The sequence below is a fragment of the Acipenser ruthenus genome, chromosome 29 (assembly GCF_902713425.1).
Source record: "Acipenser ruthenus chromosome 29, fAciRut3.2 maternal haplotype, whole genome shotgun sequence".
Taxonomy (NCBI): domain Eukaryota; kingdom Metazoa; phylum Chordata; class Actinopteri; order Acipenseriformes; family Acipenseridae; genus Acipenser; species Acipenser ruthenus.
The window spans coordinates 538447-565173 of NC_081217.1; the positions used below are offsets into that span (position 1 = coordinate 538447).

At 41.5% G+C, this 26727-nt stretch overlaps 2 protein-coding genes across 6 annotated transcripts; both read left to right on the forward strand.

The window, feature by feature from the left end:
* Positions 1 to 7105: 7105 nt before the first annotated feature.
* On the forward strand, positions 7106 to 14139 carry LOC117431919 (14-3-3 protein beta/alpha-1). Of its 2 annotated transcripts, none has more exons than XM_034053185.3 (6): positions 7106 to 7258; positions 9446 to 9746; positions 9967 to 10090; positions 10471 to 10637; positions 10945 to 11040; positions 12180 to 14139. In XM_034053185.3, exons 2-6 carry the CDS (start codon positions 9453 to 9455, stop codon positions 12234 to 12236), a joined length of 738 nt encoding a protein of 245 aa, XP_033909076.1. In that variant the 5' UTR covers positions 7106 to 7258; positions 9446 to 9452; the 3' UTR covers positions 12237 to 14139. The 2 variants fall into 2 exon arrangements, with proteins under 2 accessions (XP_033909076.1, XP_033909086.1); XM_034053195.3 differs by having other exon boundaries at positions 10474 to 10637.
* A 1461-nt stretch (positions 14140 to 15600) lies between these two features.
* LOC117428217 (embryonic polyadenylate-binding protein A-like) lies at positions 15601 to 26559 on the forward strand. 4 transcript variants are annotated; one of them, XM_059003787.1, is made up of 16 exons: positions 15601 to 15679; positions 17348 to 17550; positions 17946 to 18139; positions 19571 to 19686; positions 21540 to 21679; positions 21781 to 21875; positions 22054 to 22191; positions 22283 to 22378; positions 22932 to 23195; positions 23577 to 23664; positions 24049 to 24174; positions 24388 to 24530; positions 24864 to 24957; positions 25437 to 25567; positions 25675 to 25751; positions 26119 to 26559. In XM_059003787.1, the coding sequence occupies exons 2-15, from the start codon at positions 17358 to 17360 to the stop codon at positions 25735 to 25737; spliced, it is 1881 nt and encodes a 626-aa protein (XP_058859770.1). In that variant the 5' UTR covers positions 15601 to 15679; positions 17348 to 17357; the 3' UTR covers positions 25738 to 25751; positions 26119 to 26559. The 4 variants fall into 4 exon arrangements, with proteins under 4 accessions (XP_058859770.1, XP_058859771.1, XP_034761178.1 ...); XM_059003788.1 differs by having other exon boundaries at positions 15622 to 15809; positions 24397 to 24530; XM_034905287.2 differs by having other exon boundaries at positions 15623 to 15809.
* The last annotated feature ends 168 nt before the right edge of the window (positions 26560 to 26727 follow it).

Genomic DNA, 26727 nt, shown 5'->3' on the forward strand with positions numbered 1-26727 from the left:
CTGGCCTCTTTTGATAACTGATATTTTTGAGCGTGCGACCCCAGAGCCACCTTCCACAATACAATGGATGAAATGTATTTAGCTGCCACAGCTGTGCAATACAGTACAATTCAAATATAAAGGGCCTTCATTTCTCAATGCGCTGTACAGCACTAAACAAACTGGCAGCTAGGAGCAATATATATATATTATGAGACAGTGTTTACACATGAGTCTGTATCAATTATAGGAAGCGTGTTTCAATCCAATTATAATGGAGAGTTTATTCTTTTTGTGAGGGTGAGTGTGTGTGCGTGTTTAGCACATTGGTGTCATAATAACCAGGCACACTGAGGTAGCAGGTTCCCCAAACAGTGCATGTGGGTCCAATTAAGTTCTAATGTTACACTTTTTAATTGAACCCTGTTACTTTATTCCGACTCTCTCCCCCAGTTCCTCCTGTGTAGAAGCCAGATCCTGCAAATGAAGAGGGATGCTCTCGGATCGCTGGGCTTGTGTTGTCACTTCCAATGCATGAACACATGATACATGACCTTGCTTTGCTGAAGCATATTAAAAAAGACTGCAAAAAAAAAAAAAAAAAAAAAGCACAGCTGAACAGCGGCAGGGAAGAAGCGTTGAATGTCCTCTTTCTGTTTGTTCCATTTTGAACGCCTCGTCCTTTCTGTTGAAAACATCCACGTTGTGTATGTTCTCAAGTGTGTGGTTAAATAACCTGTGTATTTAACACAAGTATATAGCAGGCAGGCATGCTTGAATAATACTGATTCAGAAAAGAAAAAAAGATTTGATTAGTGACAGTAATGATGTCGAAGCTCTTAACCTTTCATCGGGGATTTCATTGGTTTCATGTACTGTACACAGCGTCGCATCACCAGAGAGCATAATAGAAGAAATCATTAAAAATGAGAACGTGTTCAGTATACAGGACAACCTGAGACCTTAATCTGCACTAAGATGAAATGAAACGAGGCTCTGTCTGTGTCCTGTGTTTATCGGAGAAACCAAATGTTCTTTTACTTGCTGTTATATAAATGTAGGTCAGCTGGAGTTTAGCTGTTCACAAACCACAATTCACAGCGACTGATTCCTCCAGAGTTTTTAAAAAGACAAACATGTTTTCTGTATTGAATGCTACCTACCGCATATATTATACAGGGCAGCAACACTTGTACACTTTAGTGTACGTTTGCACAGTAGTTTTCCAGTGTATACCAGCTACTGTACTGCTCCACTGTTAAACGTGGCTCTTACTGTACTGGGTGTTACTGTACTGCTCCACTGTTAAACGTGGCTGTACTGCTCCATTGTTAAACGTGGCTGTACTGCTCCATTGTTAAATGTACCAGGTTTAGGCCAGTCTCCACTCATTTGTTTATGACTATTGCAATCAGCTGTAGAGTATTCAGTTATTTTTAATAATCGCTCCGTATTCTCAAAAGGATGTATTTTCTTGGTGGGATGTCAGCGGATTAGTGCGTCGCTATTCCCAATTAAAGAAATCTTACCTGAGGAGACCTTTCTGGCTATTTATCCAGACCTCCTATTCTAATAGAGCTTTAATTGCACATTCACAAGCAAGGTCTGTTTATTGAATCTGTGCTTCTCAGGAACATGGCACGTTGTACCTCTTGAGCACAGCTGTCCTCATAACATACAGAATGCAGCTTATGTAAGCTGCTTATCAAGAAGTTGAGCTGTGCAGAATGAAAATGCAGTTCAGTCAGTGTAACAGGATCGCTCTGCATGCTTGAATCCAATTCTGTTTCATTGTTAGAAGGAATTAGTTACAGTTATTAAAGTGCATGGCTTGGTGGTAATGTTATCCAAAAGATATAAATACTGTATTCACATTCCGTGCACAGCTCTACCACCTGCACAATGTTTCAATTTCAATATCTTGTTTATTTTCTTTCAATGCGTTCTTATGGGTCTCTTCATTTTGTGTGGTTTGCAATGATTACTGCCCTGCAGGACTGTCAGTGTGAAGCAGTGCCAGGTGGTATGAGGTGTTGAAAATGTGCACACACACTAGGCTTGATCAGAGTGCTGTAACATGCAGGAATGTGCAGTATTTAAATGCACACACACACTAGGCTTGATCAGAGTGCTGTAACGTGCAGGAATGTGCAGTATTTAAATGTGCACACACACTAGGCTTGATCAGAGTGCTGTAACATGCAGGAATGTGCAGTATTTGAATGTGCACACACACTAGGCTTGATCAGAGTGCTGTAACGTGCAGGAATGTGCAGTATTTAAATGTGCACACACACTAGGCTTGATCAGAGTGCTGTAACGTGCAGGAATGTGCAGTATTTAAATGTGCACACACACTAGGCTTGATCAGAGTGCTGTAACGTGCAGGAATGTGCAGTATTTAAATGTGCACACACACTAGGCTTGATCAGAGTGCTGTAACGTGCAGGAATGTGCAGTATTTAAATGTGCACACACACTAGGCTTGATCAGAGTGCTGTAACATGCAGGAATGTGCAGTATTTAAATGTGCACACACACTAGGCTTGATCAGAGTGCTGTAACGTGCAGGAATGTGCAGTATTTAAATGCACACACACACTAGGCTTGATCAGAGTGCTGTAACATGCAGGAATGTGCAGTATTTAAATGTGCACACACACTAGGCTTGATCAGAGTGCTGTAACGTGCAGGAATGTGCAGTATTTAAATGCACACACACACTAGGCTTGATCAGAGTGCTGTAACATGCAGGAATGTGCAGTATTTAAATGCGCACACACACTAGGCTTGATCAGAGTGCTGTAACGTGCAGGAATGTGCAGTATTTAAATGTGCACACACACTAGGCTTGATCAGAGTGCTGTAACATGCAGGAATGTGCAGTATTTAAATGTGCACACACACTAGGCTTGATCAGAGTGCTGTGAGATGCAGGAATGTGCAGTATTTAAATGTGCACACACACTAGGCTTGATCAGAGTGCTGTAACGTGCAGGAATGTGCAGTATTTAAATGTGCACACACACTAGGCTTGATCAGAGTGCTGTGAGATGCAGGAATGTGCAGTATTTAAATGTGCACACACACTAGGCTTCATCGGAGTAGTGTAACGTGCTTGAAGATTAACTGGGATCCTCCTCAGATTGACTGGGATTCTCCTCAGATTAACTGGGATCCTCCTCAGATTAACTGGGATCCTCATCAGATTAACTGTATCCTCCTAAAATTGACTGGGATCCTCCTCAGATTAACTGGGATCCTCCTCAGATTAATTAGGAGGCTGTGTGGTCCAGTGGTTAAAGAAAAGGGCTTGTAACGAGGAGGTCCCCGGTTCAAATCCCACCTCAGCCACTGACTCATTGTGTGACCCTGAGCAAGTCACTTAATCTCCTTGTGCTCCGTCTTTCGGGTGAGACGTAATTGTAAGTGACTCTGCAGCTGATCATAGTTCACACACCCTAGTCTCTGTAAGTCGCCTTGGATAAAGGCGTCTTCTAAATAAACAAATAATAATAATAACTGGCATCCTCCTCATATTGACTGGGATCCTCCTCAGACCAGGCTGGTTCAGTGTTTGTCTCTTTACCTCTGACTGATCGCTGCAAACCTGTCATTCGAGAGCCTCGGGTCATGATTCATGGTATTGATTTCTTTCTTTCACTTTCCTCTCCTCAGCACAGTTCAGCTTTCTCTTTCATAAGTGTTGTGACAAGGAGTCACCCAATATAACACAGAGGACTGAGTCAGTTCTTTATTATCACGCTTAATTTATTAGCACTTATTCTTATAAATGCCGTAGCTTTTTATTTTTAATGGTACTCAGAATGATGTTCGATTTATAGCACAGGAAAATATATGAATCTACAGAGGAGAGATATCACAAGCAGTGCTCCGGACTGGAGGAGCAGTCTTTTCTCTTAGGGGGTGAGGGAGGGAGCAGTTCAGTTTCCATGCCTGAAGCCTGCCCTGGACTGCTCTTCTTTGTGGAGTTTACTGTGACTTTGTTTCCACAGTGCAAAGACAGCAAAAGAAAACACAATTAGTCTCTCTGTCTTCCACAGGCAAATCCCCAGTAAATAAATCCTGCAGACAGCCGGGAGCACACGAGAGGAATGAGTGTCACTGCAGTTAATGAGCAATAAGACACCTCTGGTGAAGTGATGTGAACGCTGTGGTGTGAATGTTTATTATCAGGGCTGGTCAGTCACACTGAGGGAACCGGCAGCTCCTCAGGTCTGCTGGGAAGATAAAGTTTCTTTTGATGCTCAAATATAAGTGATACGTTTCTTTTGATGCTCAAATATAAGTGATACGTTTCTTTTGCAGTACATGTGAAAAGTCCTGTCAACCTCAGAGTTTGTCTTGTGGGATTGTATTGAGACAGTGGTGCTTTCAGGTAGTTAAGATAGTTATTGAAGCTTTCCTCCCCCTGGTGGACATATTTCACAACAGCCTGTCGAGTTCAGTGATCATAAATTACTGCTGGAGTATGCATCTCTGTATCATGCTTCAGCCTCAGTTCAGGACAAACAATTTCTAAATGCTAGACACAGCTGCCAAACAGCATTTAACTTCATCACAGTTTCTGTACCAGTTACAAAGAATCTCTTATAACATATGTGTCATGTGTCAACGCGCTGTGTGCACCATTAAAATAAGAGGACCTAAGTGGAGAAGCAGTATTTAAAACCGAAAGCAGCCATTGCTCCCATAAGATTGGGGGACATCAGGATAACAAAATTTATTTTCATATTTTTACATATTTATTATTTTCATGATGATGACGATGACGATGATGATGGTGATGATGGTGATGATGATGATGATGATGATCAGGACACACAGGCACTGGTCTGATACAGTTAAAAGAAGAAAGAGGAATTGCAGGAGCCAGGAAGATTCTCTGGGGATGTCTGTGTGCCTTCGTTCATGCAACCCTGTGCATAAAAGAGTCAGAGGAAAACAAGCTTCTATTGTACAAACTGCTGATGTGCAGCTGCTGTTGAAAAAGCTGAGTCCTGACAACAAGCACAGACAGGTACCTTACTGCAAGGGAGCCAGGATCAGAATCTGGGGGCTTTGCTCTGACCCTTGGGGGGTGAGAGCATTGTGTGTGTGTGTGTGTGCAGTGTGTGTGTGTGTGCAGTGTGTGTGTGTGTGTGTGTGTGTGTGTGTGTACAGTGTGTGTGTGTGCAGTGTGCAGTGTGTGTGCAGTGTGTGTACAGTGTGTGTGCAGTGTGTGCAGTGTGTGTGTGTGTACAGAGTGTGCAGTGTGTGTACAGTGTGTGCAGTGTGTGCAGTGTGTGGGGGGAGGGAGGGGGTTCTGTGTTTGAACTATTTACATGACATTGATGTTTTTCTTCTGTTCTTGAACTCCACCTGGTGGTCTCTATAGAACATTGCAATGGTATGAATTTTCAAGACAAAACAAGTAGAAAAGAGTTCAGTCTGGTTGTGGCAAGAGCTTGAGATTTCCATAGGCAGGCAATGAAAGAAGTATGCGTCAATCTGTGAGGAGAGCCTTCAACACACTGTTATCATTTACCTGGAAAAGCATTTTCATGTCACCCAAATGTTTATACAATTGTATGATGCTTCACAGTGCAGCCCTCATCACTGCCCACCTCACTTCAACTCCTTAACCTTGAACAGGGGTCAGACTCCATGACGACAGTGCAGCCCTCATCACTGCCCACCTCACTTCAACTCCTTAACCTTGAACAGGGGTCAGACTCCATGACGACAGTGCAGCCCTCATCACTGCCCACCTCACTTCAACTCCTTAACCTTGAACAGGGGTCAGGCTCCGTGACAACAGTGCAGCCCTCATCACTGCCCACCTCACTTCAACTCCTTAACCTTGAACAGGGGTCAGACTCCGTGACGACAGTGCAGCCCTCATCACTGCCCACCTCACTTCAACTCCTTAACCTTGAACAGGGGTCAGACTCCGTGACAACAGTGCAGCCCTCATCACTGCCCACCTCACTTCAACTCCTTAACCTTGAACAGGGGTCAGACTCCGTAACGACAGTGCAGCCCTCATCACTGCCCACCTCACTTCAACTCCTTAACCTTGAACAGGGGTCAGACTCCGTAACGACAGTGCAGCCATCATCACTGCCCACCTCACTTCAACTCCTTAACCTTGAACAGGGGTCAGACTCCATGACGACAGTGCAGCCCTCATCACTGCCCACCTCACTTCAACTCAGTGGGCAAGGAGGCTGTGTGGTCCAGTGGTTAGAAAAGGGCTTGTAACCAGGAGGTCCCCGGTTCAAATCCCACCTCAGCCACTGACTCATTGTGTGACCCTGAGCAAGTCACTTAACCTCCTTGTGCTCCGTCTTTCGGGTGAGATGTAATTGTAAGTGACTCTGCAGTTGATGCATAGTTCACACACCCTAGTCTCTGTAAGTCGCCTTGGATAAAGGCGTCTGCTAAATAAACAAATAATATAATATATATAATATAACTCCTTAACCTTGACTAGCAGTGAGGTCCGAGGCATCAGCAGAAATCCTGTGTGAGCTCTGTGTGCGAGAGGGATTTATACCAGCCATTTGGAGCGCATTCAGAATAAATACCCTATATATTATGTGATATATCATACTTTTAAAGCAGTGCAACCATATTTCTAACTCCAGGTATAAGAAGCTGTGCATCTGCCTGTCACCTCAGCACAGTCCCTCACTCATATAAGGCCTACTGTGGTTTTAATAATTTGATTGCATGAAAATGTTGTACAGCATCATCATTATTATTATTATTATTATTATTATTATTATTATTGTTGTTGTTGTTGTTGTTGTTGTTGTTGTTGTTTGGAAGCCAATAAGATTACTGTTTTATCATTTCCAAAAAAATACATCAATAAAAATAAAGTGATTAAACAATGCATGGAAATGTAAACCAGGCTGGAAAAAAAAAACAACATTAAAGGAATTTATAACAGTGTGTACCGAATGGTTTGGCTAATGGATACCCTGCTGATGCTCCTCCTAGTAACAGTAACCATAGTGATAATTTACGTCATGCTTTGGTTGGGTTACCATGGTTCTTGCTGACGAATTAGCCCCTGCAACCTGGCAGGAACATCCCCGTATTGCGGTTACTACAGTTACTGGCGGGGGAGGGGCGGGGTTTAGAGGAAGCGGAAGTGCCGGTGCAAGCGGAAGTGGTACTGCCCTGAAGATCCCGAAGAGCAAGACGGAGGACGGAGAAAGAGACTCCCAACGTCCAGAAATAAAAGCAGAAATAAAAGCGCATTAAATACGTGAGTTCCACTGCGTGTGACCTGCCTCACGACACCTGAACGTGTCGCGGCTGGGGTATTGGGGTTTAACATGAACACAAAGGGCGGTAATACCGTGTCTGAGGGAGGGGAGGGAAGAGGTGTCTATTGTGGTTTGGGCTCGGAGCAAGCACTTAGGCCGTGCAGTGAATATCACAGCCAGGAGCGGTTCCTGAAATTGATTAAACCGGGAGAGCCGGGCGATATTACAAGGAGAAGTCATACTGGTTTGGAATCTGAGCTCCAGGTGTTTCTAACGTGGGTATCTGGAGTGATCGTGCGGCGATTCTGATGACAACTTCGCGTATTAATGTCGGTGACAGCGCTTGAAAGACCGGGCCTATACTGTACAGCATAACGAGCAACAGTAAAAAAACAAATTTTAAAAAAATGCCACCGATGTGTAGCAGTCGGTAGAGTTAGGCACAGTCTAAGCTAGGTGGCGATTGCGGGGAGCCCTTTGGGGGGTTATATTTTAACTAGGGCAATATAGAAAAAAACGGGGCGTAAAAATATTTGAGTGCGGCATTACGAATTAGCATGACCACACAGGACTAAGGAAATTATATACCAGACTCGTCTTGTTTCCGAAATGAACGACGGTCTTTTAGTCGTCATCTCTTATTTTCTCGTAGGGATAATCGTATTATTAACTGCACCCTTTTTTAAATTTACCGATCAATTGTCAAATGTTTTATTTAATTAAAATAATAAAATGTACCAGTGATTCAATCAAATAGAAAATACGACTATTTATATTTGTTATACATTGTGGCGTGGAAAGCCTGATCTGGCGTGGCATTTTGCCTCACAGGATAGTGTACAATCTCTCAATCATGTGTCCACGGAGAAGTACTAACACGCTCATTTCTGCCGTGGCCTAGCTTTAAAATCCTTACTAAATTTGGATACGCTGGTTTTGTTTTTAGTCTGTCAGATTGCAAATGCAGATATCGCAGAACTGTCAAATATATATCTATAAATAAATATCGTTTGTTTAATTAATTATTATTGCTATTATTAATTCAGATTAATGTTAGTTAATATAAGTTTAGCACATTTATTCGAAGTTTACCGTTAATGTATCTGTTCATATCCTGTCCGGGGCATTTTAAAACCCTGCTGTCGTCTCAGCTGGTTTGTAAACCCCACATCGCTGGTAGTTTGACTGATCACACCTCAGATTAGTTGCCATCTTCGCCCATTTGACCGTTGCTACCGCATTACATACCTATGGACACAGTCCCTTGGTAGCTATTACTGTAGCTCCCTAGCATAGCGTGTTTTAAGATCTGCATGCATATCAGACATCAATCTCTTGACTTAAATTAACATAATAATCAGCCCTTCAAAAATATTTAAGACTACATTTTTGGACATTGGTGACAAGGATATATTTTGATATTTCAAATTTGAGTCATGAGTGACATGGACCAAATACCAATAAGACTACAAACTATACAACTAGAAATTAAATTAATAAAAAAGAGGATGCATATTTGAAGCACCATAGCAGATTATTTTCAATAAAAGGTCAGATTGGGAGCATACCAAGAAAGAGCTCATTTTAAAATTACATCGCAGGGTTCTTTTTAAATCTGAAAACTGATTTGGATGGATGGATGATATTGGCAAATTTGAATAATTTAAGTTCAGGGTAGTAAAGATTGATACATGCTATAAATAGAATAATAATGATCTATGCCTTTACATACATGCATGCATGGAGGGTAAAACAAAGAAATACAAGTATAAATAAACCTTATAGAAATGCAGAAACCCTTCGGGGGCCTTTCATTTGGGGGGGGGGGGGGGGGGGGAGCTTTATTCTGTTTAGTGATGTGTGCAATATTTAGAAAAACAATTAAAAAAAAATAAAAATGCAAGCAAAGATACAGCGTAATAGAACATGGTGGAAGGACCTTCTAAATCAGAAGTGTTCTGCCCTGGTGCTGGAGAGCTACAGGGTCTTCTGGGTTTTGTTTCAGCCGAGCTCTGTTACTTAATTGAACCGATTTGCTTAATTAGTCAAGATTAACACGTGTTCTAGTTTTTTAGTCATTGATGACCAGGGTTGGAGGCTCCCTGTTCTTGACACAGGTTGCTAACAGCAGCATCCGTAGCCAAGATAAAGGGTTTGTAAGAGATTGGTTTCTCTGTTCCTTTCAGTTCTGAGATGGATAAGAGTGATCTGGTACAGAAAGCTAAGCTGGCCGAGCAGGCAGAGCGCTATGATGACATGGCTGCTGCCATGAAGGCAGTGACTGAACAGGGGCACGAGCTCTCCAACGAGGAGAGGAACCTGCTGTCCGTCGCCTACAAGAACGTGGTGGGAGCCCGCCGCTCCTCCTGGAGAGTCATCTCCAGCATTGAACAAAAAACCGAGGGCAACGAGAAGAAACAGCAGATGGCCCGCGAGTACCGTGAGAAGATCGAGGCTGAGCTGCAGGATATCTGCAACGATGTGCTGGTGAGCTTGGAGAGAACCGCAGGAACATTGCACAGGATTATAGTGTAACAAGAAAGAGAACTGCAGTATAAAAAGAAAAAGGAAGGAAAGGCGTGGGAGGCGCATTTCAGGTTTTAATATCATCACACGAATGAGACCTCTGCTTTTCTTCTTCCTTTGGGTCATTTTGTTATTTGTATATATTCATTCATTCATTCATTGTTTTTCTCCTGATTTTTAGGGTCTTCTTGACAAGTACCTCATTGCCAATGCTACCCAGGCAGAAAGCAAGGTTTTCTACCTGAAAATGAAAGGGGATTATTACAGATATCTCTCTGAAGTGGCCTCCGGGGATTTGAAGAAGAGTAAGTATATAATGCATGATAACTGCGCTCCCTCGCTATTTCACCATCTATAGAACTAACGAAGGAGCACTGTGTGCTGGGGTGGTGTAATCCCAGCATCAGTTTTAACCTTGTTAAATGACATGGTGTTTGATTGAAGTGAACTAAAAATATCTTGTCATTCAGAGGAGTTCAAGCATGTCTTAGAAGTGGTTTATCCCGTACCACACTATGGTAGATTCTTATAATACAGTAAGCCTATTTTCACATGTTAAATGTTGTAGCTGTTAAAACCTATACTATTACAAGATTGTCATTGTTTTTAAATAGTAAGTGCTTGACGGTCAAGGCCGTTGCAGGGTTTGCTATAAACTTGTCTCCCTACCTTTATCTTATTATTGAAGCCACAGTTGAGAATTCTCAGCAGGCTTACCAGGAGGCCTTCGAGATCAGCAAGAAGGAGATGCAGCCCACACACCCGATCCGACTCGGGCTGGCTCTCAACTTCTCCGTGTTCTACTATGAAATCCTCAACTCTCCTGAGCAGGCCTGCAGCTTGGCAAAGACTGTGAGTACCGTTAGACAGCACATTACAGAAGGCTGTGAACACTTGCCAAAAAAAAAAAAAAAGTCAATGTGAAGTGCCATTGAAGCAGTCATTAGATTTGAATGGCACCCCCTCCTGTCTGTGCCATGCTATTGCAAGTCTTTAACTGCATGCTATGTAGAGCAGTGGAGTGGTAAGGCTGTCTTTCATTTCTGTAAATGTTTTTGTTTTCTAGTTGTGTTGAGGGTGAATGATAACTAAGATCCATTGGTAGTGTTTTTACATTGTGTATGTGTTTGGCAAGTTTACACTAGTGGTTCTTTTTTAGGCTTTTGATGAAGCAATTGCTGAACTGGATACCTTGAATGAGGATTCGTACAAAGACAGCACCCTGATCATGCAGCTACTAAGGGACAACCTCACTGTAAGTATTGTTTGTATCTCTAGGAAGTTGACCAAAGGTTCCAGCAGGTTAACAGCTTGTTTTGCTGATTGCGTTGTTAACAGCTGTAAAGTAATTCCAGCACATCTGTTTATGGGGATGGTAAGAATCGTGTAATGTAAATATCTGTCAGCGTGGGGAAAAGTTCTCCTATATTTACTTGGACAGCTTTAAAGCTGTCTTTATTATTCAGATTGTTACTGTTTAATGGATTCAGATAGATCAGCTCATAAATACAATACATTTTCAGTTCAGATGTCTATCTGTTCTTCATCAGTGCACTGTCCATGCCCTTCACCATTAATCCTATGGAATATTCATTGTGGAAATAACAGGTGGCCTGTTCATTACCCAAGCGACTAGCTATTGAGTTGTAAATAGATCCTGAATTTCTCACTGTGATTCAAATGCACGTTTCTAAATGTAGTTTTGCCCCTCAGTCTGCACACTCAGAACAGCTGTTTTATTTATCCCCTCCTGTCCAAACCATGTATTTAGCACTGCACAATTAAACTGACCTGACCCACTTGAATTTCTAGAACATGTGTTGCACTGTAACTTGTGTAATGTAACCTGGAAACTGTAGAACAAGGAGACCACACCCAGACGTGACACTCCAGACCACCGAGTCTGACCCTCTGACTTTAATCGTAGCACAGTTACATCTGATAGAGTACCCAGTCTGCAAACCACTAGCATATTCATGAAATACTGATATGAATGATGTTGTGTGTTAAACACAAGCCAACACCTATGTGGAGTTCACAGTGTTAAGGCATGTCCTTTTATATTTCTTATCCACTGGTTTCACAGACACTGATTAGCACTGTTGCTAAAGTTACTTTAGGTAAAGTAGTCCTGGATGGTAGTCCGGATCTGTGAAACCAAACGTAAAGTACTTGATAAAAATTCTGTTTGTATTTTTGAGGCGGGTATAATTGACTTGTCTCCAAGTCAAATATTGACCTGCAGCTTTCAACTGCAACTTGACACTCAGTGCTGGCATTTAATGTACATATAGTATGCAAAATAAAATGCAGCCATTGAGTGCATGAATACATTTTACTGCCATGGGTTTGGTAGCTTTGTAACATTTAATCATTTCTTTTTCCGTTCTCTAGCTGTGGACATCAGAAAACCAGGGAGATGAAGGGGATGCTGGCGAAGGAGAGAACTAATGGGTGCCACGCTTCACTGTCTATCCACTCCCACTCTTTATCTTACACACATCCAGCCCATCCTCTGCTCCACCAGGATCTTTCCCCTTCTGTATGACAAGCAGCATGAATTGTACCTGACCTATCAACTGTACCCTTCTCAGATCCCTCACTGGTTACAGGGTGACAACTCCAGTTGTTAGCAGGCTCACATCATCTTTTTGTTTTGTTTGTAAATTACACCAGGTCTTTACGTTGAGGCTTTTTTCTGTTTTAATTTTTTTTTTTTCATTTATTTTCTTTTGGAAGAACCTAGCAAGTTTGGCTTTATAGTGTTCATCAATTATTATTATTATTATTATTTTTTTTTTTTTTTGTTACATCAGTTTTTATAGTGTAAAATGTCGTGGCATTTGCAGGTTTTATTGGAAGGTAATTAAACAGCAGGTTTATTTTCACCAAACACTGTGATGCTTAGTTTTGTATTTTTAGTTTTTATTCTTTTGTCTTTTTTTTCTTTTTTTTTGGTTGTAAATCCCTTCTGGTTTATAAAATGCATGCATGGTTCTGTACTTGGGTAGCAGTACAGAGTACAATTCTGCTGTCGGCGCATACAGAAAGGTTTAAAAGGCTGTATTGTGACACTGAGAAATGTGCAGATTGCTGAGTGCTCATGTTCTCAATTTGATTTGACATGTTTTACAAAACGGGGGACCCCAGGTTTTGTCATTCTGGATGTGACAGTCTATAAAACACCCCATCAAGGCATGAACATCACAAAGAGTAACTTTTTAAAGGCGCTGTGGAGCATGTGCTGAGCGACCTGTCAGGGTACATGGAATTCAATTAAAGCTGCTGTCACCAGTGAAGTAAACAAGCTGCTCTTGTTGTTTTCTTCATTTTTATTTTTACCCTTGATGAGATTATTCGTTGTGGTTTTCAGTGATAGCAATTATGAAAAGTACATTTAAATGATTTAAATAAGTCTTATACAGTAACATTGTGAAGCTGCTTGCGTTTAGTAACAGTATAACCGTTTAACTAATTCCAGCCATGCTTTATTTGAAACACAATGATAAAGGCCTTATCCTGACAGCCTGAACGGACTAAAATGAGTTTGGATTCTTAAAAAGCTGAAAGTTAACCTGATTGCTAGGAAAGTGTCCCCTTTTTTATTTGTATTTTTTATTTTTTTTGTAATTGGATTCCTAGTGCAAGTCGGTTGCTAGACTGGTGTGGTCTCGAACAAAGACTATTTATTTGAATCCTGAACAGGCAAGAAATGGGCAAACCTATTTGACCACTGACTTGAACATGTGTTGAGTTTGGAATAGAAAGTCTTGAAAAACAAGGCAGTGAGCATTTCTTTAGTAATACCGTACCTGTCTGCTCCAAGTAAAGGATTAAAATGGATCTTTAACATCCTGTTGAACTTGAAAAGTTGAAATATTTAGTGTCACAATACCATGCCACCTCCATAACATTCCACTTAGATGTAGAATTCATGTGTCCGTCAGTCTCGTCTGCTGAAGACGATGTTTCATGCACTGAATAAAATCTCCCTTCTAGCTGAACAAATGGCAGTTCATATTCTATGCTTGATAAATGCAGTAGTGAATGTGGGACGGAGCCTGTCTGTATATCTGGTAGCTCTTTTTGCTTTGTTTTTACTGACCAGTATTCTGCCTAAAGTTTGCTTCTGTGACGGTTTTATCGGCTAGCGCGCACGTGGTTGTGAAAATAGTTTAGCTGAAAAAAAAAATTGAAAAACAACTACAAAAAAAAAAAAAATTTCAATACCTGGTTATTGACGTAATACTAGATTTGTGTATGTCTTTTAAAACCGTTCTAGTTTCACCTTACATGTAAATCAGGAAAGTGTAAAAGACAATTCAAAGTGAAATAAAATTTTATCAGTTCAGAATTTTCCTGCTTTCTCTTGTTAAAAAAGAAAATGTTTTAATTGTCGCTGTCACTAACATCTTTTAGAAAGCCAATGTCTTCAGAATATATTTGCTTCACTGATGTGTGTCTTAATTGGAATCAAATGGTGTTCAGACTTTGTCAGGTACATTTAAATGTACTAATAGTGGTGAACACCATCTACTGTGTATTTGCTGTCACAGTTCTTACATATATATGTCAAGTATCTCTTCCCTACAATGTATCTTTTTCAGTTGTAAAAAAATGAAGGAAAAAAAATTCTACAAGCACATTTTGATTCTTCATATTCTGTACAAGAGACTTCACATTTTATACAATGAACTCCTGTTATATCTGCATTAGTCTGATTGATAGAAGCAGCCTGGGTAAAGGTAAGCCTAACTACAGTGCAGACTGCAGAGATCTGGTTGCATCAGTTTTGCAGAATGACAGCTACAAAGGGATGGCTAGGCGAGGTCTTGTGCAACATCAGGATACCACAGCATGGTGTACCACTGTAGCTTGGCATTGCTGTTCTGCAGTATCTGAGTACTTACTGCCACGTGAAACCACACAACAAGCATGGCACAAACATACGGGTTTCTTGATCGTCATGCAACATCACAGGAAAGCACTGGAAATGACTGCTGCCAAGGTGTACCAGGGAAGTCCGAAGAACTTGACGTATAAGTAGGATTCGGTATAGGTCATGTTTTGGTATGGTGCTGCATAGAATGTATTGTGAAGGCCGTTTTTACCTGAGCTCTGTGTCCATTCACTCTGGCAGGGCAATGGTTTACCTGGGTGGTGAAAACGGAACAGTGGAACTTCGAGCTGCTATAAAGTCCCTTGAAGAGCAACACCTATTATCGAATGATATCTGGCCAAAATATATTGTTTGAGTATGAAACACTATTTTAAGATCAGATTTAATATTTCAAACACGTCAGTACCTAAAGATTGTATTAAATGTAACTGAAGGTAGCAAACTGAACCGCACTGAAATGAAGGGGTGATGTTTATAAATACAGTCAGTGGAAATTGCAACAGTTTAATCACATTTCAGAGGTAAAACTCGTTAAGAGAATGGAAATTGTCATGTAAATAAATAAAAAACTAAAACATTCAATTAAATTCAATTCACACCTTTATTTAACCAGGTAAAGACATACAATAGAGTTGATCATTGCAAATATTTTGACTCGATTGTGTCTTAAATCTACACGTTTACGCACATCTTCACGTTAAATTAACACACACACACACATATATATATATTCGTCAAGCCACATCAGCAAATTCTTATAAAACACGAACAGTTAATTAAACGTATTGAAATAGTCCATCTCCATGTATGACCGTACATCGGCACGCATTAATTTAAAATAAAAAGGCGTCCCTTTAAATGATTTGTTGGCTAATGGAACTGTTTATTTTCGAAGCGTGGGAGTGACCGAAGTCGTGAGCGGAAGGTTATAAATTAACGGAGGTAGAGGAGACTTGTTTGGGATTGGAGTGGAAGGGAAATGGCTTAAGTACAGGTAAATAAAATAAAATAAAAATTAAAAAAAATATATAAAAAAAATTAAAAAAGAAACAACTCCTCTTCAAGTGAAGCATACCCGAAGTTTATTCCCCCCTCCCCCGTCCCTAAACCTCATCCATTAGCAGGTAAGTTAAATCACAAGACTGTTTTGTATTGAAATCATGTGTTGTGTTTGTTTATAAGAAATAGTTTTAAATTCTATTCCAGCGTCGACTTTAATAAAATGTTTAACATCTTACGGTAACTTTATTAATATTGCTGTAAATACAAAACCCAGCTTATATAAAAATCAGTTTATCGGTTATTAACAATCACTAGACTAGACTGATTTTAACTTTTTGGTCAAGTTAATTTCTGTAACTTTTTTGTTTTGTTTTAGTTTACAATTATTTATTTCATAAAAACCGGGTCGGTATTGCATACATTATCGTAATTACACAAGTGAAAATGATGCATCTTCATACGCATAGTGTGTCAGTATTATAAAATAAATATATTTTTACGCCTGACTGACGCGAGCGTTTGGGGTGAAAGGCCCTTTCGTGTGATACGGTACAAGGTACACTCGTTTATTATGTTTGTTTGTTTGTTTGTTTGTTTGTTTGTTTGTTTGTTTGTTTGTTTGTTTTAAGAGTGAATTAATGAACTTATATTTCTGTATACCAAAAAAACAAATGCATTTTAATCGGTAACAGGAATGGAAATCTGGCACACGCTTATTCACTACGACCGTAGCGTCGTATCTAGTTCTGCTGTTCACAAGTTGAGCACGTCACGCTAATATTAATAAACCGTGTGCCGGGTGAAATGTACTTGTATGCTGCTGTGTATTCAGGCATAAACTAAGTTAAAACGTTAACATGACGCCTTCTCAGTGTCGACAGCGGCCCTGAATGTGACTGGATCATTGCAGCCGTTTCTTAACGCTGCCCTTGCATTTCCGTTGAGTGTGTTTATTACCAATGTGAGCAGTGTGTAGATACAGATACAGTCAGTGTAGGGTGTGTATTGGGGGTTACATTACGTTTACAAGTACAGTTTTGTGCATTACGGATCACTTGCAGCTTAACAGAAGAATACAACGTTAATTTGACTTGCCACTTTGTGGAAAAAACCAATTCATTTGGCAGGGGGTGAAGCCACACAGCAGCATGTCATCGCTTGAACTGAATCCGCTGTAGCAGTCAGTCCACCAGTGTTTTCCATTTTAACAGATTGCTATGGGCACCATGTGCTTATGACCCGCAGAACAGAACTCTCTCACATCAGTGATTCAACACCTTCCAAGGGTGGCAGTGTTGAAAACGCTTATCCCCACAGCAGAGCTGAAGACTCCAACTCCCTTTTATAATTCCCCCTGTACCAAACATGTACCAAGGCTGATATTCTTCAATCACTGATTAAAACTGATGTTTGTAATGCATTTTACATGGATTTTTCACACCCTATTTCATTGCAGTGGTTTATCAAAGTCTCATATTAGGTTATTTTTTTTTTTTTTTTTTAGGGGATAGGCGGTCAAGCCATATCCTTATAAAATAGTTTCAGATAAATGTAGTATCTAAGCAGTGTCTTAGTTCACTGCTTAAACATTTACAACACTTGTTGTTCAGGTGCGTGTGTGTGAATTCAGGACTGCCCCAGACACTTGATATTTTCACAGGACGTCCACCATGAACAGCAGTGGCCCCGGGTACCCCCTCGCCTCTCTGTACGTTGGAGACCTGCACGCTGATGTCACAGAAGCCATGCTGTACCAGAAGTTCTCTCCAGCTGGACCAATCATGTCGATCCGAGTTTGTCGTGACATCATTACCCGAAGATCCCTGGGATACGCCTACATCAACTTCCAGCAGCCAGCGGATGGCGAGTTCAAAGCTTATTAGTTTTTATAGGAAGAGACTTATTTTTATTACATGTTTTCCATATCCTTGGTGCTGTATATTTAACATAGTGCCTGGGGGTGGAAGGATTAATACAAACACTGTATGGTGGCAGGGGGGAGGGGTGAGGGTTCAAAAGATTACACAGAACAAGTCAATGTTTAGGAATCACTTTGTATTGCATACAAAAAAGCATTTGACACAGGAACTGCCAAATTGAGCTCTGGTGCTAGGGGCTTAGTTTAGACCACATGCTCCTTTAACATGTGGCCAGATTCAGTGTCAGACCCCTGGAGATTAAGAAAGGATGCATGTACAGTATGGCCCAGACCTTGTTTTTAATAATAATCATGTGTATGTTTGTGCTCTCTTCCCCAGCTGAATGCGCTTTGGACACGATGAATTATGAAGTCATTAAAGGCAGGCCGATCCGAATAATGTGGTCGCAGCGTGATCCGGGTCTGCGGAAGTCTGGAGTTGGGAATATATTCATTAAGAATATGGATGAATCCATCGACAACAAGGCTCTGTATGATACATTCTCTGCCTTCGGGAATATCTTGTCCTGCAAGGTAAGGGACCTCCAGAGAAGAGGCATTGTGTGTCGTGTGCGACAGGGTTTACAATGCAGCTCATCTACGATGTAGAACTGTGTTGTGTAGTGGAGCAGGAGGAGGGTTGAGAGCGCTGGATTGAGGTCTCTTCACAAGGTTTTTATTATAACCCCTGTAGGTGGATGATGTGTAGTGATGTGGAGCAGGAGGAGGGTTGAGAGCGCTGGATTGAGGTCTCGTCACAAGGTTTTTATTATAACCCTTGCAGGTGGATGATGTGGAGCAGGAGGAGGGTTGAGAGCACTGGATTGAGGTCTCTTCACAAGGTTTTTATTATAACCCTTGTAAGTGGATGATGTGTAGTGATGTGGAGCAGGAGGAGGGTTGAGAGCGCTGGATTGAGGTCTCGTCACAAGGTTTTTATTATAACCCTTGCAGGTGGATGATGTGGAGCAGGAGGAGGGTTGAGAGCACTGGATTGAGGTCTCTTCACAAGGTTTTTATTATAACCCTTGTAAGTGGATGATGTGTAGTGATGTGGAGCAGGAGGAGGGTTGAGAGCGCTGGATTGAGGTCTCTACACAAGGTTTTTATTATAACCCTTGTAGGTGGATGATGTGTTGTGATGTGGAGCAGGAGGAGGGTTGAGAGCGCTGGATTGAGGTCTCTTCACAAGGTTTTTATTATAACCCCTGTAGGTGGATGATGTGGAGCAGCAGGAGGAGGGTTGAGTGTGCTGCATTGAGGTCTCTTCACAAGGTTTTTATTATAACCCTTGTCGGTGGATGATGTGTAGTGATGTGGAGCAGGAGGAGGGTTGAGAGCGCTGGATTGAGATCTCTTAAAGGTTTTTATTATAACCCTTGTAGGTGGATGATGTGTAGTGATGTGGAGCAGGAGGAGGGTTGAGAGTGCTGGATTGAGGTCTCGTCACAAGGTTTTTATTATAACCCCTGTAGGTGGATGATGTGGAGCAGCAGGAGGAGGGTTGAGCGCTGGATTGAGGTCTCTTTACAAGGTTTTTATTATAACCCTTGTCGGTGGATGATGTGTAGTGATGTGGAGCAGGAGGAGGGTTGAGAGCGCTGGATTGAGATCTCTTAAAGGTTTTTATTATAACCCTTGTAGGTGGATGATGTGTTTTGGGATTCTCCAGGTTGGTAAAGGGTTGCTGTTGTAACTTTCTTTTTGACATATTACGGCTGCCATTTTGTTGTCCATGTGACTTTTTTTGGTTTCCAGATGGTAAATACCAAACACTTTGAGATGCTGGTTCATATTCTTTACACAGCTGTATTCTACGATTCTCCAGGTAAACATTGTGGGTATCGTACAAAAACAATGTAATTTGTGTCAGTAATTTTGCAGAGCTGCCACTCGCTCATGCTCCCAGTGTATGATGTGCATGTTTTAATTTGACATTTCCCCTGTGTCTTTGTGTTTTTGTAGGTAGTGTGTGATGAAAATGGATCGAAAGGGTATGGTTTTGTTCATTTTGAAACGCACGAAGCAGCGAACAGAGCCATTGAAACTATGAATGGAATGCTGCTCAATGATCGTAAAGTGTAGGTATTGGATGAAGCTGCTAATCAAGTTGGGAGACCTCTATCAAATCTGCAGTCGTAAGGATTTAAAATCTATGATCTTGCCTCCCTATTCGAATGATCACTGGCCCCTCTGCGTGGGAGCAGTAACACTAAATCAAGTGTATAATAATAAAAATAATAAAAATAATAAAAATAATAAAAATAATAAAAATAATAAAAAAAATAAAAATAATAAAAATAATAAAAATAATAAAAATAATAAAAATAATAAAAATAATAATAATAATAATAATAAAAATAATAATAATAAATTGGAGGTAAGAAACTGACTTTGAAACATTAGGTTATTGTAGACCAAAGTGGAGTTTAACATTAGTAGAATAAGAAGAGTTGTACAGCTGTATTAAAGGATCTGGAGATTCCCTCCTTGCTTATGAAAGGGTCTGGGGATTCCCTCCTTGCTTACAAAAGGGTCTGGGGATTCCCTCCTTGCTTATTAAAGTTATGAAACAATCGAAGGGCTGAGTATAGGAGTGTTGCACGGTGTCTCATGGATGTTTTGAGAACGGCACCTGGTGATTGCTCATGCATGCATTAGAGGCTACCTTGCCTTTCCACCTTCTAAATCACCTTTTAAAGTATAGGGAAGAATGTGGCTTACCGTGATGCCACTGCTGTACTCCGCCCTTCATGTGAAAGTACTGTAGAGTTGTTTTATATATAAAATGTTTCCAAGTCTTAACATCTTGTCTTTGCACAGCCTAGAGACAGGTAGAGAATTGGTGTCTGGCCTAGTAGACCATGTTTCCTGTTCAATGGGGAAAAATTGTGAAATGACCATACTTAGGTCAGTGGAAAATTAGGGTGTAAACAGGTAATTATATGCAAGTTAAGTTTTCTTGAAAGTAAGGTTAGATTAGTACTTTTTTTTTTTTATATATATATAATGTATGCACATCAGCACTCCATATAAGGCTTTGGGTCTGGGAGTAACTTGCCCTCTAACGCAGAGAGTAAAACGTAACACTACCTTGAAGTCATGTGTAATCTTGATAAATGCTGTACACTCTTTAATGGTATTGGGGTAGGCATTAAAAGAGCCTTCCGTTTGAACTGCAATGTTACTTTGAACTCCTGAACCACCACGCGTGTGTTCTACAAGGACTCTGCAAATTAATTACGTTACTTACATTTTAACATTCATTACACTCAGTGATCATGTTAGAATTTCAATATCAAGCCATACACAAATAGAATAAGGAAATGCATTAAGTTGTAAAACATTTTGTATATTATAGGCATCTTTTGCGGTTGCCTCTGATGGTTCCAGTTGGATTTGTAGCTGGACTGGGGGTTTAAGCTTCAACCTGTGTAGCGTTGAATTTCTTTTTCTTCCTGCGATTGGCTGCAAAGACAACAGAGCTAGCCAGAGATTGGATAATGTGTGTTGGGTTGGTTTTTCTTGTGTACAGTTTCCTAGTAACTGGCGACATTGTATTCTGGGAGACGTAGTTATTAGTGGAAGTTTCAGGGGAGGCAGACAAGCTGCAGCAAAATTGCTATGCGTATTTTTACGCATTCAATTTAAATTTAGTGCTTGTTTCTGAAACATATATATATATATATATATATATATATATATATATATATATATATATATATATATAATATATTTTATGCGTAAAAACAGCAGGTGCTTATCTGGACCGCTGATGCACATGAAACAGAATGGAAAACTAGAATTTGGTTACGTTTTGCAAAATATGACAGTAGTACGTGTTGAGAGATTTGTTGACCCGTTGTTTACAGTACCCCTAGTTTTAATGTCTTCACCGACGTTGATGTGCTTTTTTTAAATTTTATTCCTGCAGTTTCGTGGGTCATTTTAAATCCAGACGGGAGCGGGAGGCTGAATTCGGTGCGAAAGCCATGGAATTCACCAACGTGTACATCAAGAACTTTGGGGAGGACGTGAACGATGAGAAGCTGAGAGAAGTGTTTTCTCAATACGGTGAGATGGGGCTTCTGTTTCGATGCGTAACCACCGCCCCCCCCCCCCCCCCCCCCCCCCGCGTGTATCCTTATTGTGCTGTGTTTTGCAATTGTCTCCAGGAAGGACCTTGAGTGTGAGGGTGATGGTGGATGAGATGGGTCGTTCCAGGGGGTTCGGGTTTGTTAATTATGAGAATCATGAGGAAGCACAGAAGGTAAGGAGCTGTGAAATAGATACAGTGGGGTCATGGTGACAGTTGTAGTTTTGTGCTAATCTGAGTCTAAAACCAGGCACGAGTAAACGTTCCTCATAGATCCTGTTGTAATGCTTTGTCTGCGTCCTGCATGCCTGCACACAGTCTCTGGTTAATACCCCTGCTCCCCTGTTTTAAGGCTGTGGAGGGGATGAATGGAAAGGAATTGAACGGGCGGATCATTTATGTGGGCCGAGCTCAGAAGAGGCTGGAGCGTCAGGGTGAGCTGAAGCGCAAGTTTGATCAGATCAAGCAGGAGAGGATTCATCGATACCAGGTATGGAGGAGGAGTGCACCAGAGAGCCACGTTTCAAACCCCCTGACCCCTTTCTGAGGGACGTGGGATTTACCATCACTCCCTTTCCTAGGGTGTTAACCTCTACGTGAAGAATCTTGATGACGGAATAGATGACGAAAGACTGAGGAAAGAGTTTGCACCCTATGGTACTATCACGAGTGCAAAGGTAAAGGTATCCTATACAGAAATTTGTGTTCTTTGATTGTTTTAAGTGTTAAATACCCAAGCACAGATGCATGTTGATATACTTGTTATACATGTGTGAAATTAATACCTTCATCGTCAAAGGCTTTCAAATGTATAGGAAGCTGTTCAGTTTTTCATGCTGGATGTTCTGCATTCTGCAACGTTGGTAACAAGGAGAGTTTTTTTCAATTTGTTCGTTATGGTAACATTGATGTTTTCCAGTCCTTTTAAAACAGCTGTTTGCAGAATAGTGGCACTGGGTTCCTGAACCAATTTAACCCTCTTAAAACAAGATTCCACAGGAATACCTGTTTCGTAAAGGGTCCCGTATCCCTGAGAGCATGACAAAATGATTTGTGAAAAATCAAGAATTCACGTTGAACACTGCAACACGTTTTATTTTCTGCTCTGCATGGGGGTGGGAGTGGTGAAGACGTGGCACGTTGCGTTACACACACACACACATCTCCTATTCCAAGCTGAGTGATATGCATGTTTGTACGTATCTCCCATGCTGCTTTCATCGTTTCCAGGTGATGACAGACATAGGGCACAGTAAAGGGTTTGGATTCGTCTGCTTTTCCTCTCCCGAGGAGGCGACGAAGGCCGTCACGGAAATGAACGGACGCATCATCAGCGCCAAGCCGCTCTACGTGGCCTTGGCCCAGCGAAAGGAGGAACGGAAAGCAATCCTGACCAACCAGTACATGCAGAGACTGGCCAGCGTCCGAGCAATGCCCGGGCCGGTCGCTGGGTCCTACCAGTCTTCAGGGTACTTCATGTCTGCTGTTCCTCAGGTAACTGAGTGTGGAGAGGGTGCTGCTGCTGCTGTTCCACAGAGTGCTCTGCAGCCGGCTTTTACATGGATTCCACAAATAGTTCCCAAGAGATGCAATGTACTCAAGTTACTCCACTCTGGGAACGTAGCTAAAGAGAACGCGAGGACGACGGCTGGTGCTGTTGTGTTTAGAATAAGTTTACTTGCGTTTACATTAACATCTTATGGTGATTTCTCATTTCCAAAGAGAAGCCACTGTACTGTAGATTATGACCTGGTTTGTAAGTACATCCTACAGTACAGCATTGTGTGTAAAATGTAATAGCTTTCGCTGAAATGTTTTTACTTTTGCCTTTTAAATTGAGTGTAATTTGAGGAAACCTTTTTCATGTTTCCACAGCCCCAGAACAGGACTTTCTACGCTCCGAATACAGTCACTCCACTCAGACCGGCTCCTCGCTGGACCTCGCAGCCTCCCAGACCTCAAGGTGAGCCAGTCATGCTTTTTTAATAGTAGAATTAACTAAACAGAGTTTCTCACGTCCTTGTCCATGGCAGCAATGTAGCATTGTACTCCTTGGTCCAGGTTAACATTCAAAAGTAGATATGTCGTTGGTCTTATCTTTAGTAATTTAGCAAACAAAAAAATCAATATATTCCCTTTTCAACTTCCTCATGCAAGAGATTAAAAATGAAATGAAACAATCCCTGTTTGAATTCTGCATTGCAACACTGCTGGTAGGCTTGTGTGTGTACTATGAAATCAGTTGCTAAACTGGCTACGCCAATTGGTCCACCTGGGCTGATGCAGTTAGTTAGGCAGGTGTAGTGATGCTTCTACTCTGACTGACTCGTCTTCTCCTTCTAAACAGCAGCTTATCAAACAGCTCCTCCATTCTTAAGGTCTGCAGTTCCTAGGCGCCCTTCCACCCCAATCAGCACAATGAGGCAGGCATCCACCCAGGAACCCCGTGTGATGAGCAACATGCAGAGAATGGGTAAGTGAGCTCACACACGCACACGCACGCAGCATCCTTGAGTTCAGTGCAAAGAGGAAAAGGGTACCTGGTTTACTAACCTTTCATCCAATGCTTGCTCAAGTTCTTTAAGGTCACCATTTGGGCTTTATGCACACCAGATGGGTGGAGATGCAGGCGTATTTTGTTTGCTCATGCGTTTTGCATGTGTGTCACGGTCTCCATGTCTGTAAGCTAATATAGGTACCCAGACAGCCGGAGGACGCACTGCAACGCCTGGCCCAATGGTCCGAGGTGTGAACCAGTACAAGTATTCAACTGGAGTCAGGAATGTGCAGCCAGTCTTCGCCATGCCTCAGCCGCTTGCTGTGCAGCAGGTAACTTCTGTTTGCTGTATTGTCAAATCATTTTCTATCAAGTCATGTTTTTGTCTTGTTTTATATTTAAAAAAAAATAAAAATACAAAAATGCTTCACCTAATAAAATATTGAAGGCCAACCACTTACAGGTTAATTGACCTATTGGTTCTGTCTTGAATGTGACACACAAACATGCCCCATATGAATAGGAAAGCCCATCTTGCCAGGAAAGATGGGAGAGGTTTCAGGAGACACAAACACCAAACACTGGCAAGTTCTCCACTCTGTTTGTGTTGAGACCTCGAGTTCTGCTCCTGAGTGAAGCTCTGTTTCATTCCCTTTGTGTTGCAGGTAATGGAGTCAGCTGTTCACATGCGAGGACAGGAGCCCCTCACTGCGTCCATGCTGGCCTCGGCACCCCTGCAGGAGCAGAAGCAGATGCTGGGTATGTCTGTGAGATTAACCTTGTGATTTTGTGAACCTCAGTTTGCCTGAAGCGGGTTCATTCAGAAACGCTGCATCTACCTCTTACTGGTCAGATGCAGATTACTTGTGTCCTCTTTGTCTGATCCTGTTCCTGCTCCAGAGCAGCTGACAATACCAGCAAGCCCTTCTGCTTACATCACTTAGTTGATAAGATAGTTCCTTATAACAATTCAACATGTATGTTGATAGTCTGTGATTCTGAAAATGAGTGCTCAGTAACTCTTGTATTGTAGAGGATGCTCAGTGGAATACAAGCTATCCCAAGGCACAGGACCTGTAATAGTTTTAAATAGTGGCTTTATGCAGTCTGGCTCCAAGACAGACCTCTAAATTGACAGCAAGTTTCTTTTTTCGTAAACTGCTATGCAGTTTATATAAGGGGTCCAGGGACTGGGGGAGGTGGCGGCAGTGTTGTGATGCGGTTTGCCTTGTTTTCAGGGGAGCGCCTCTACCCTCTGATCCATGCAATGCACCCGGCCCTGGCTGGTAAAATCACAGGGATGCTGCTGGAGATCGATAACTCAGAGCTGCTGCACATGCTAGAGTCTCCTGAGTCTCTGCACACCAAGGTAAAGCCTGACCCTGGAAGAGATTGAAACCGCTAGGCTCTGCACACCACTAATTCTAAAAGCTGCTATGTGTGATTGGCTATAGCTTTTGTATGTTTTCTGTTGAGGTGGAGGAGGCAGTGGCTGTACTCCAGGCACACCAGGCTAAAGACATCTCCCCAAAGAAATAATGTGTGCAGTCCAGGTAAATTATAATGCTCTGTTTAAATTGTGTAACAAAGACCAATTGCATAACGCATTGTGAAGTGGTGGGAGAAAATAATTAGTTTTGCTTGATAGAATGCATCATGAGGCTGAGATGACATTTAAATGAGCTTGATGTATTGCATGGATGCAAACAGCTGAGCAAGAGTGTGCCAAAGCTTTGTGCTTTTATATAAGATTTGTTTAAAGTTCATGGCTGGATAACTTGCATGCTGGTTGGTAAACTAGTTGGAGAGCACTTCACTAGAAGATGCATGCATTCTCCCAGCGCAACAAAGAACCAAATAGAGTAGAAAACATGCTATAGATATATGTATTTGATTTGATATGTTTTTGTTTAACTGCAGGAATTTGCTACCTTTTGGGGAAAGATGCTTCACTGAAGAAAAAAGCACAAAAAAATAGTAAAAATAAAAACCTACAAAATTTATGTGAACTAGTCTTGCAAAGCAGTGTTTTTAGTTAACCGCTTGAATTGTTAAAGGCAAATGAAAATGCTGTTTACAAGAGCAGGTGTGTTAAATTTGTGCAAACTGATTTTGTTCCTGCAGAAAAATGTGAGTTGGCAGAACACTATGTCCTGGTTTATGTTTTGTTCTTGTGTGCATAAATAAAAAAATAAATAAACTTGGGTGGTGTCATGTACTTTTCAAATGGGCTGTGTACCTGTTTCTAGTTGCACAAAATCAGTTTCACTGGGTAAAACACTTTGCCTGGCATGCTCTAGGCTGTGAAAACTGACAAGGGCTGCTAGTGTAACCACAGAGTTAAGGAGAGCAATAATCTGTTTCACATGCTGGAGAGCAGAGATCTAACTCCACCATCCCAGCCCCTCGTAGACATTTGCACATGTCAGACTCTGCTTGAGAGGGGCGCAGCGGTGGGGGGTGTTCAGGACAGCACCCAGGTGTGCTCTGCTTGAGGGGCACAGCAGGGTGCAGCGGTGGGGGGTGTTC